The 12,426-nt window shown below is 37.7% G+C and overlaps 1 protein-coding gene across 1 annotated transcript; it reads right to left on the bottom strand.

Moving 5' to 3' along the window:
* On the bottom strand, positions 1-10,433 carry bou (glycosylphosphatidylinositol anchored membrane protein boudin). The gene is made up of 3 exons (XM_089254831.1): positions 10,238-10,433; positions 6,973-7,122; positions 1-4,028 (listed from the first exon to the last, which is right to left on the bottom strand). Exons 1-3 carry the CDS (start codon positions 10,314-10,316, stop codon positions 3,823-3,825), a joined length of 435 nt encoding a protein of 144 aa, XP_089110957.1. The 5' UTR covers positions 10,317-10,433; the 3' UTR covers positions 1-3,822.
* Positions 10,434-12,426: the final 1,993 nt, after the last annotated feature.

The raw sequence follows: 12,426 nt of genomic DNA, 5'->3' as shown, positions 1-12,426 counted from the left end.
AAAATTACGAAAAATTTATTTCTAAATTCTTTACAAAAAAATTTGTATAACAAACGGATGTCAATATAAGAAATATATATTAAAAAAACAATCTGAGAGACCAACACCCCTTAACATACAAACACTGAGGCGAATAATGACATGCAGATGTAATCAAACATTTCCAGTTGAAACAATCACGAGATTCTTAGTACAAACAATATGACCTGTATCAATATTTAAAATGTGCAAATTGTTTCATGGGAGTTCCGTATTTCACAGAATCCAATGTTTGAGATCCTTGGGCAGAAGCAGCATTATAATATCGAGTGAGCTAAAAAAACATGAATGGTTACACCAGGGCTTGACTAATCCCAGTTGCCTCGATGATTGAGGGGGGGGGGGAATATGGAAAAAGAATAGCCGAGTCCTGAAAATGTGAAAGAGATTTTGAACGGTTTTTCCTCTCGGAAAAAACTTTTTCCCCTGATTTGTCAAGCCCTGGATTACATTTCTCTCACTACGTCTTTGAATTTTTTACATTCAAAATGAGATTCAGCACTTATAACCGAGCACTGCCATTTTACAATCAGGAGATGACCGTACAAAAGACAGCAACACATTTTTTTCACAAGTAACAAAACTATTAAAACTATCATTCGGTACTTTTCTGTTACAACGATCCACTTAATGCATTTTTTATCTTCACGACTACCACTTTTGGGGGCAAACTCGTACCTATTTTCATTGCCAGTTTGGTTTAGTTTCTTTCCTGAAGTATTTTCTCTGAGTCAGTTTGGTTCACTTATGCAACCACATTTTCGTTACTCTTCAGTTGAAACCATAGTTTTCCCCCTAATAACATAACTTATCTCTGTAATAACATTGATGCTGTTGCTTGATTCAATGGAACTGTCATTGTTGATGTGGAGATGAAGTATCACCCAAAAGTGCATTATCTGTCATACAGCTTTCATTTCAACAGTTCTATTCTACTGCACACCAACTCTGATCATATTGACATACTGCAATTTCCTAGCAGTGGAGTTTGGTGGGAAATGAAGGTGCCGTCTATCAGTGGTCAGTCGTCCCATGCTTGGACAGTAAAGAACTTGTTTTTGATGTTCTCCCCCCGCCGGATTCAAGCCCATGGATCTTGACAGTAACCTTCATGATGGAAGACAAGCATCATACCACTCGGGCGCTTATTTCATCGGAATAATATTGATCATTCCGATAAATTCTGTTAAATATTTTTATATCATAATGTTTTTGCTGAATATCATGCCAAGTAGCATGCTGAAAAAGGATGCGGAAAGAATATTGTGCCAGCAAGCCACGAAACTTCAAAAATGTGTGGATGGTTATAATGGAAAAGTAACGACCATTTTCATCACATCACTGTCACTTTATGAATACAAAGCTATACAGACTAGGACATATATAGTTTAAAGCAAATATCACTCAACCAAATTCAAAACCCAACCCCTGTTGAACCAGAAGTTGGTGCTCCAACCACTTGGCTGTAATGAAACTTAATACTGTAAATTAAAAAACCAAAAAAATAATTTATAAGAAATGGGAATATATCATGGGCCGTAACTCCTAGTGATAATGGCAGTGGAATGATAGAGATTGCCAAGATCAGTTGACAGAGATATCTATACAACAAAATTCATTGTTCATCATAGCATTTGTTAAGCGAAGGCTACATTCATGTTCAGATTAGCCCAATACATTCCAAGGTTGGCAATGGACGAGTAGTTTGGCCGTTCCACCATTGGCAACGATCATCAAACATTGGAGGGTATTACCGCACACCAACTCCAATCATATTGCCAATGACAATGTCTTACCAATGCTGTTGGGTGGAATATGAAGGTGAAATCTATCAGTGGTTACCCCCCCCCCCCCCTCTAAAGTCAAAGAAGTTTATTTCCTTCTCGATCTTCCAATGCGTCTGGTGTCACATTAGTTGCAGAATGCCAACAGTCACAAGATACACTATTTTCTAGAAGCAGATGTTCGACAAGGAACATTGGGCCAGTGTGTAGCCAGCAGTATTATCCAAAAAAGAAAAATTGAAGAGTAATTCCACTTCTTTCCAAAATTTTAAGCGGTAGTTTTGTAAAAATAAAAAGAATTTTTTAACGAAAAACGAGGATACCTACAGTGAAACCTTGCTACGATACTCTATATAATGATGAATCACTCTACAATGATATTCTTTTCAAATTTTATTCGGAAATGCCTATACTCTAATGTTAAACTGCTGCCTCTCGATATAATGTAATCCCTCTACAACAATATTTTTTCATGGTCTACAGAGCATTGTTATATTGAGATTTCATTATTTAAAAAAAAAAAAAAAACCTTAAAATTTGAATTGATGCATGAATCACACATCTAGACTGGTGAACACTAGTAGCCAGCCTATGCCGCTGGTGCTTCATTGCAGAAGGGAGGGGGGGGGGGGCTATTTGAATAGGCTGGACATGAGTGTATCCAAACTTACAAAGATAAGAGATGGCTTGAAGATGTGATTCCCTAAATAAAAAACATGACCAGCATCTTCCATTCCTTGAGATTTTCATCTGTGTTTATGCAGATAATGAAATTAATTTACATCTGCAGATTATATAGCGAAACCTGCTGCCTTCAACGGAGTCAAAGATTAAAGCATCAGTCAACCATTTTTTATGCTATTTTGTAACGGCAGTGATTAATACATTGGTGTATTGAACCTTTATTCACATGCTCGTATGGAGATACTATTACAGGAATGATAGGATATGCTAAAATCATTGATACTCTGGGTTTCTGATGAAAATAACTGATTGATAACTATCCAAAAACAAAAACCGGTCGTAAGTACTATATCATTGGTCAAATGTATAGAAATAGCCCCATACTCTCTAACAGAATGCTATTATATTCAGCATGCACCTTTATGAAACAATATTATTTCAGTCTTTTGACATTCTGTTTTATGTAGATTCCACAGCATATCATTGTGGTTTGTAGGACAAGTTTTTCTTAAATCAACAAGATGGCATGTGCTTGTTATAGGCAGGAAACCGCTGCACATCTATGTGTCAAATTTTGTAACAAACACATGAATCACCTGGGTATCACTGCCATAACGGAACATTCAGGTTATCAATATTAATAATCAATACTATACTGTTGTAGCAATTGAAAACTAACTCTGCAATTGTAAACCAAAACACAGTCATACATTTGTAGCTAATAAATATAAGTACTATAAAATTTGAGCAATAATATATATATGTATGCATACACACATACAATTCAAAATAATTACTTTCCTCCCTGCAAGAAAACGGCACACGATCTTCACGTTTCATTAGAATTTCACAGTACCCATAGATAATATATACAGATATGGACGATAACAAACTGTGAGTATTGTCATGAATTTGGAAATAAAGAACATCTTTTTGGGTTTAGAAAATGATAAATCCAAATATAGAAAATGATACAGAGGAGAAACCAAAAATTGTGACAACCCGGTACTAGATGATGCAAATACTTTTTGTGAAAACATGGCAAGGAAGAAATATGTGCACATGTGCCAAAAAAAAAAAAAGTAAAAACTTTCGAGTGTTTGATAAGACACAAAAGAAACTAAAATTTCTATAATTTCTTGTTTGATTTCCATATGCAAATGGGTGATATACAACGTAAAATCATCTTTCAATAACATACATTTTCCTCTTTTGTAATGGATAATTTCAAAGTCCAATGCGAGATTTCGCATGTAAAATGTGAGTGAGAAAACCCAGTTTTAAAAATTATCACCAGATGAAATCGACAGGTTTGTCATACGTAACGCAGGAGTACCACACTGACGACGAGAACTACTATGCTAGTCAAGGAAGCGCCGATCTCCGTCCCTGTGTTGCAACCATCCCTGTAGCACGTGAACACACATGACCTGTAATCACGTTCGTCACCCGGTCGCCTGACATAATCGCAATAGTTACCGTGGTGCCTCGAAGAGCAAAATCGGCGAGTACCAATGGTCCCTATGAAAGTGAACCAGATAATATTAGTCACAAACATAACTATTAAGGAACATACGTTGCAATATCAAAGGTGGACATTCATAAATTTACACCTTTGAAGACAAAGGAAAAAATACAGAAATGTCATATGGAAGGAGCCAGCAAAATTTTCTTAAACTAAAATGCTCTTAAGAACTAGTTCAACGATTGTGTATCCAAAATCCTTCTCATTCATTTCTAGTTGGCATCCATTAAAATTGACTACCGTCACTTTACTGTTTACAGCTAACTTCGATCATATTGCCAAACAACAATTTACTACCAATCATGGTGGATCCAAAAACTTTCTCTACAGAAAGTCATGTTATACTTCTTCCTTGTCTTGGACAAAGGGGACTCCCAACGAGAGCATATAAAACCACCATCTATCACAGTGGTCACCTCAAGTTTGTAGGGAAAGAACTCATCATCTATGTCTTTCTCTGGGATTGAACCGCTGACCCGACGGCAGTGCTGCCATAACGCATGGGCCCACCCAGGAGCCTCATGATAAGACCTGGTTAAGAATCCTGAGATTGGGTGCGTGAATTGGTAAGCAGAGGAATTCCTAGTCAGCATGTGTGGTTTACAGCACTGAAAAATCAGTCGCAACACTAGACATGCACTCAGACTGTTAGGCAACTCACACTTTGTTCCAGACTCTGCCACGAAATTGGGCTGGAAGAGATCTCAGCAACAGGATAGGTCCGGTAACAGAGTCCTGGTGTTCATTTATGCAGTAGTAGGAATTCTGTACTCTGTGATCATTTTATCATTTCTGTATTACCTCCATGTTAGGAAAGATTCTGACAAGGACCAATCAGGAATTGAACTAAAAACATCTCTGAACATTCTTTGGTACAATAAGCGAGTGTATTAATGATCTGAGCATCCAGTCTGAGGACAACACAAAATTTTTTGTAATTTATAATTAAGCATTTCCTCAAACATAGAAAATACTGCCAACCCCAATGCAGAATGTTTTGCATTGTTTAGTAGCAAGCCATCGGCTGACTGGAAATGTTATGCAATGAAAACTCCCATGATAGTGTATTTTCTACATTTTCCCTTAAAATTCTTCCAGATTGTTCTGCAGTAACACAGATTAGTCTGCGACTTACGTTCAGATTTCGGCATATTCTGTTTCGGAGGTTATCGAGTCCAGGTAAAGCCAAACAAAATTATTTCATCCATTTTTCTTGGAAAAAACCAAAATAAACATAGCTTCCAGAAAAGATGGTTGGTACCGATTTTTTTTTTTCTGATTTGCCAAGTTTTGATGGTAGCCTGGCATTTCTATTCCTGTTTAAGGCGTGAATTTTTTTTAAACCATAAAAATACTCTGACATAAGCAGCTTGGCTTGTTTTTCCATTACCACTGTCCTGATAACCAACAACTACTAAACTTTATGGGTTTATGGTAATGTTGAAATTTTGAGGAAAAACGTTCACGGCAATCAGACAAGTCTGCTTTCATGACAAACACAGATTGGTCCTCAAGTTCGGATAGCACTGTAGGAGTATTTGCAAACCTCTGGGCTATGATTTTATAAGCAAAGTGGGGGCCAACTTGGCAAACTTCAATCACGACAAGATTTTTGCCATTTGATGATGAGAAATGTTTCTGATGTGAGCATCAAAATATATGTGCGTGTGCAGCCTGCGGTAGACCCAAAATAAGCAACCAATCAAAAAAGCAGCATTTTAGGAAGTCCTGTGGCTCTTCCCCATGTTATGTGACATAGTGGAAGTTTTATACATGGATATATCTAATTAAAGCAAAATCTGCTGTCTGTAGTTGGTGTAGTGAATAGCATGTGTTCCTATTGCGATGAAGGTTGTACGATTTAATTTTTTTCCCCTTCTCAATTCTTTAAGATTATATTTATTAAAATAAATATTCTAAAAAAACAATATTAAAGTCATTAATAACTACATCTATCAATCAATTCGATCATTTTTGTCGCACCACGGTCATTTTCTACACACAAGGGCTAATTAGACCGGGACCTACAATTTAATGTCGATTCCAAACGGCAGGCTTGTTTTTTATACTCATCGTGAGGTGGGTGCGCTAACCCCTGGGGGACTCCCTGCGGTAGCAACTTTTTCTGCGGTCACATCGCCGTTTTTTTTGTTTTACCCCTGCTCAGGAAAGTTTTCTGACAAGGACGAACCGGGTATCGAACTCGCGACACCTCTGAACATCCTTTGGTACTTTAGGCGAGTATCTTATCGACCTGGGCTACAGCGCCCTAACTACATCTATAACTATAAATAATATTACAGGCTCTGACATGTGTAGGCAGTACTTAGTACAGCGCATGCCGCAGGCACGCAAATGGATTCACCAACCGTTTGACATCTTTTCTTTAATTGCGTTTGTGGTGGTCCGAGGTCTATATTTCTATATTTTCAGGTCCGGGGACAGGGCCCCCTATTGGAGTGCCGTGACGTCTGAGCGGTTCGCATGCCGCAGGTATGTGCCGTACAAAGTATGGTTCACAGGTGTTTATTGATTTGCATTGATAAAATATATAATAATAATTATTATTAATAATAGGTATAAGCTCAGTGTCACATACATGCAAAGAAGGGAGCTGCCCTGTTTGATGATGTTATAAAATGCTGCTTCTCCATTGGTTGCTTGTTTTGGGTCACCCGCAGGCTGCAGACGCACGTTTAAAATATGGTGGAAAATGTAGTTTTATAGAGTATTAAAGAAACAACTAGAACTCCTCTGGTGTAAGAAACGTGTTGGTCTTCACATCGCTCATGACATCACATTCTTGTTCAGATTTTAAAGGTTAGTGGAAGGTTGACCACGGAAACACACAGAAAACAATTGAGCAACAAGTTTGGCCCACACACAACTTAGAATAATAAAACAGTTAAAATAACATAGAAAATAAAGTTATCAACATACCTTCGTACATACCAGTAGCTTTCACGCAATATTTTGCTTCATGAATATGATCGCATGATTCAGGCTCAACGTCCAATCCTTCAGGGTTGAATGATTCGGAGCAGTGTGTATGTTCATTAGAATTACATTGATAGCAATCAATTGCAAATGCTAGAAAAAGAAAAACAAATTATATGCGAAAGATACCTTGTACTGACACATATCTATATATATATATAAAACCAATTAATTATTGCTACTGGGCATACACAGCGAGCAGCCAATTGAATTTCATATCTACATAGCTTAAAGCTCTACAAATCCCAGGCGCCATGATTATTAAAAAATTCAGATTGCTGCCAAACATTATTACTGTGCGATTACAGTAGCCGTCTATAAGAATCCCTTTTGCCTAATCATTTAATTTGATTCTTATAGCCAATTATCTTCCTATGTTAAAACACACTTTGTTTTGCCGATTTGATTCTTATAAGCGGTTAATTCTTATATGCAGTGTTTACTGTACTAGCTCGGCAAAAGAAATATGCTTGGCTCCTAAAGCATTTGATTGGTGCTTAATTTATTACTCGATTTGTAAAACCCTGACACGGAAGCCTCACTCGAGACCTCAATGCTTTAGCGTGTACTTAATCTTATTACAGTTGATGCTCGTCTCAACAAACCCTATAATTCCAATGAAAACGTTTTATTGCCTGACTGTCAAATCAAAAAGGAAATATATAGGACAAGACAACGGTTACAAAAATTTATGGGACTCGTACTACTGGTCATTGTAATGAAATGGCGGCTATAATATGGAGTCATTGCATTACAACGAACGTCAACTGCGGTACTAAGGGTCAGATTCAGGCATTTTTTGACACAGTGCAAAATAATTTTACAGCCTGCTACAATAGCTATATACAGCCTGCTACAATAGCTATATACAGCCAACCCTCAGTTTACCAACTTAATTTGTCCCTGAAGTCTTGAGAACAAACTAAATTGTTCTCAAACCAAAATAGTTTTTTCCCCATAGGGACCAATGTAAAATGGATTAATTCATTCCTGGGACCCCAAAGACTTCTAGTGTGAATTTTTGCAACATGGTTTTATGCTCCAAGGGTCTCATTTTGTAAAACAACCTGAAATCATCATACTGACACTGAAAACATTTTTCCCCCAAGAGAGAAACAATCCCAATCTTACGAAATAACACGCTTATCCTATACCAGAACAGAGCTGAACCTATGTCTGGTCTAATCTATTCCATTTTTTAATCTCAATGTCAAAGCTCTCGAAATTTCTGCCTGCAAAGAAATCAGACAACAATGCTCTCTAAACTAAATTCACGGTTCTATAAGTCACTTGCTGCCAAGCTCTGCCGATAAGCGCTATGAGCAATGTAGGGCATTAAAATATTTCCGTAAGTGAGTGAATGTTAATTTGGTACAGATGCAGTATAATCCAGACCGCCAAAGCAGTATAATCTAGATCGCAAAGGGCACCGTAAGTTGCCAAGGCAGACATAATGGCGAGACGTTAATGTAAAGGTGAGAGGTAATGTTTTTTTTTAGATTTTCCATTCCAGGTGCTGCTAGTAATGTGGGCTATTCAAATGACGCCTCCCTTTGTGTAATAGTATTTGAAATAGGGTCATTTCGTTTTCCGTTACCCTGTCTCACTAGGATTATGTTTCCGTAGGTTGTATTTTTTGGATATATTTATTTTTATTATTTTTTGTAACTTCTGCCCTTCCGTTTTTAGTGTCGTAAAGAAATATCATTATTTTAAAGTCTGGATACCCAGAGAAACTTATGCCTGGATCGATTTATTATTTTGAAGAGAGTCCAGGTTTTATTTTTTTCATACCGAGAATATTTATTTGTACTATTATTTGTAATATTATTGGTTTCTGATTTTGTTACATTTTATATGCTGGTTTTTTTGTTTTGGTGTTGTAGTCAGTCACAACCTTGGCGACTTTTCTCGGACCGTCAGACGTGTTTGGCGCCAAAAAAAAAGATCTAGATTATACTGCATCTGTTCCGTTAATTTTTTTGTCAGAGATTGTTGCAAAACATTTCTGAAAAATTTCTTTATTGTAAACCCATTCACAGTTTTGAATGGGACATGAGGACATGACATGTTGATCCATGAGCTGGGTGAGAGCAGGTTGTATTCGGAGAAAGGAACTTGAAAACAAAAATAACTGTATGGTCATAGTAATCTCAATTTCTCTATTGTCCCTTCTGATTTAGTCCAATTTTTTCCCGGCTTGCAATGTTTACCAAGACAAGTTCGTAAACCAAATAAACTTTTGTTGTTTGTAAACAGAATTGCATGCAAACGTAGATGTTCATAAACTGAGAGCTGATTGTATGTGCCCCTGCCCTGAAAAAGAATGTAACAGGGCTTCAACCCTAAAAGTGGGGCCCCTGGACATCACATGCCAGGGGGCCCCATGTTGCTCTTGAGACAGTTACTTTTCATACTTACTTTGGAAGGTATGGTCAAAATAATATTTTATGCAAATGAAAAGTTTGTTTAAAGAAAAATCCCTAACCCTCAGGGTATTATAGTTGTTCCAGACTCTGCCACGACGCTGGCCTGGAAGAGATCTTGGCAACGAGATAAGTCCAGTGGCAAAGTTCTGGCGTTCATTCATTCAGGGTATATTATACTTTTCTCAGATCTTTGGGTGGGGTCCCAACGCATCAGGTATGCAATCTCCCTGCTTCCCCAAGAGAGGAAACTTGGGCAATTAGGACTCCGGGAATCGACCTCATGTTTACTCTTTTTCTTACTTCAAAATTCCATTAGGCAGTGCAGTCGAAACGCATGAGGCCTCACAATAATGACAATTAGTTGAAATTGTTGAGAATTTGTTAAGTGTGGCCTCAGACAAATTTCTTGGCCTGGGGGCCCATGATGCTCTTTAGACGGCCCTGCCGCTAGGAAATCAATATAGCGGGGTGGGGGTTATAAATCCTAGAATTAGGTCCCCGTTGTCGGGGGGCTATAAGCAGGGCCGTCTTAACAGTATCATGGGTCCCCCGGGCCAAGTGGTTTTTCGGAGGCCCTACCTGGTAAATCCTAGAAAATTTCAACAGGATCTAATTTTTGTGAGGCCCCATGCGTTAAGACGGCACTGGCTATGAGCAATCCAATATATATGACGTATTAATAATTTTAACATTGCGTAAATAAACAAAACATTTCCATGATAATCATGTTGGACATGAAAATATAATTCAAGACTTTCTATATTCGATTTATTCCTCACCTCTCTCCGAAATGTACAGCGCCAAAATTAAAGAATAGAGAACCCTGAGGCCAACATCCATGTTTTCGAAGTGAATCATTAATTAATAATTACAATAATAATAATAACAATAATGATTCATCTAACGGACGTAACATCATGTTTCCAGTCAAAATAAAATTTTTAGGTGGGGTTCATTCAAGTTTCAGTATATAATGTTGTAGGACGCGCGTGTGGGCGTAGTCTGCGATTCGACAACCAATCAGGGAAAAGTTAAAATGCAGAAGATACGCACTTCGAATAAGAAATGTTTTTTGATTGACTAACATTATCATGATGTATCCCCCTTCTAATATTAGTTTTTAGCCTTTATTATGCCTGCGTTTTTAGAATTTCAACCATGCTAGAAATAATCCAGACTATTATAAATACGAGAACAAAACAAATACATTCTATTTCACTGATTTTATTCAGTTAAACACATTGAACGCGTAGAATCAAGAGCTAGTACAAAGGCGAGAATCTTGTGTAGATGCTCCAAAATAACTTGTAGTTTGTGTTTGAATACATCTGTGAATGACTGAATGTTTTCATTGAGGGGGCATTTTGAAACTCATCAAGGAAATATCAAGTTAGTATTTTATCAGTTTAAGTTAGAAAATATCCAAGTAGGAACCTGACGCGTCAATAAAAACATTTTCAGTAGGCCAAAGTCATCATTTGTAGCTAAATTCACATGATTAAAATGGCCATTATGTCCACTTTTGAAAAGTCAACTGAACGTTTCTATCTTTCAAACCGAGCCCAACTCCAGTCCTATCGCCATGGACAATTTGCTACCGAGTGAGTTACGCTGGAAGTGTGAATGTGTGTGTACCGAACGAGTCTGAGTGCTTATATAATGTTATGTGTCTGATTTTTTAGTGCTGCTATCAATATTTGAAATTGGGAGTGAAGTGTAATGATTGAATATTTGTACCGTTGTATGCCTGTTTCTTGCGAGACCTTTTGACGTTCGACAGGGAGATTGTCTGACGTTCTCGCGTCGAAGCTGACTCGAAGTTCACTTCACGAACTACTGCTACTACTAAACCAGACATGCACCTCGTCCATATTCCTCTGCGGAACCTCTAACGAATTGGAACATGTTGGAATGTACGTGTCGTGAAACCTGGCGTGAAGTTTGTTTCTGTGTAAATGCTTGCTATGTGTAATGCTGCCATCTGCCACCAATTTTTCTAACTATGAGTGAAGTGTAATGATTGAATAATTTATAGTTATAAGGCTGTTGCTCTATGTGGCGAGACTTTTTAGTGAGGAGATCGGCTCGCATTTGCGCCTTCAAGTTGGGTACCACAGGAAACCAATTTCAGCCGACCACCACTGTGGTAAAGTTGGGAACTACAGAAAACCAACTTCAGTTGATCACCACTGTCGCGCCGGTAGCCCCACCCATGAACTTGACTCTAGGATATGAGGGCCACGTTGAGCACCGAGATGCTCACGAGGAAAGGAAAAAAGATGAGTTTCTTCAATACGTGAAGAAAATGTGTAGTAACTAAAAATCTCTATTAATCCTGTAACTTTTCTTTTTTTCAGATACGAGGCACATTCTATTTTTCCCATCTGCGCAGATCTATTATTTCTCTGCGCCCTGAATTTTGATATCTGTGCGTAAATAACAAAATAACGTGCTGAGTTATACAATATAGCTGAAAATGTAAGATAGATGAATTGAAGAATAATTATAACTTTCCGCAGATGAGAAAGAAGGTCATATCACACCTGCAGCGGCAGCTGAAGCGAGGGTGCAAGGGATTCTGTGCACCCAGGCAGCAGGCTATATTAGGCGACAGCTTAACCTTTGATGTCTTTCATAAAGTACAAAAAATTTCCTTTTATGAACCTCTAACCTTGATGTTATGTATTGCAGACAATTTCTATCATTTGAATTATTACTTATTGGAACACGGGGCTTGAGTTATGAAGAGAGACTTCATTTTTTGAATATGTTTACATTGGATGAACGCAGATGTTGAGGAGATATGATCGAAGTGTTCAAAATTTTCAATGGGATGGATAGAATGGACCATGAACTTTTAGTACACCGCCAATCGACTGCTTTTACAAGGGGACACCAGTATCGATTGGTAAAAGACAATGCAAGATTATGGTGTCGCAGGGAATTTTTCTCTAATAGGGTTGTCAAT

The sequence above is a fragment of the Pholcus phalangioides genome, unplaced genomic scaffold (assembly GCF_987345545.1).
Source record: "Pholcus phalangioides strain wild (caught in Gottingen) unplaced genomic scaffold, Ppha-v1.0 ptg000042l_1, whole genome shotgun sequence".
NCBI classification, from domain to species: Eukaryota; Metazoa; Arthropoda; class Arachnida; order Araneae; family Pholcidae; genus Pholcus; species Pholcus phalangioides.
The sequence above is the reverse complement of the archived record's forward strand: the minus strand, read 5'-3'. Positions and strand labels throughout refer to the sequence as shown.

Excerpts from the sequence above, each read along its gene's own strand:
- bou (XM_089254831.1), bottom strand. The coding sequence starts at position 10,316 with ATGATTCACTTCGAAAACATGGATGTTGGCCTCAGGGTTCTCTATTCT. Across the intron at positions 7,123-10,237 it reads GCTGTACATTTCGGAGAGAG|CATTTGCAATTGATTGCTAT; the intron begins GTGAGGAATAAA and ends TTCTTTTTCTAG. Across the intron at positions 4,029-6,972 it reads AGCTACTGGTATGTACGAAG|GGACCATTGGTACTCGCCGA; the intron begins GTATGTTGATAA and ends TCACTTTCATAG.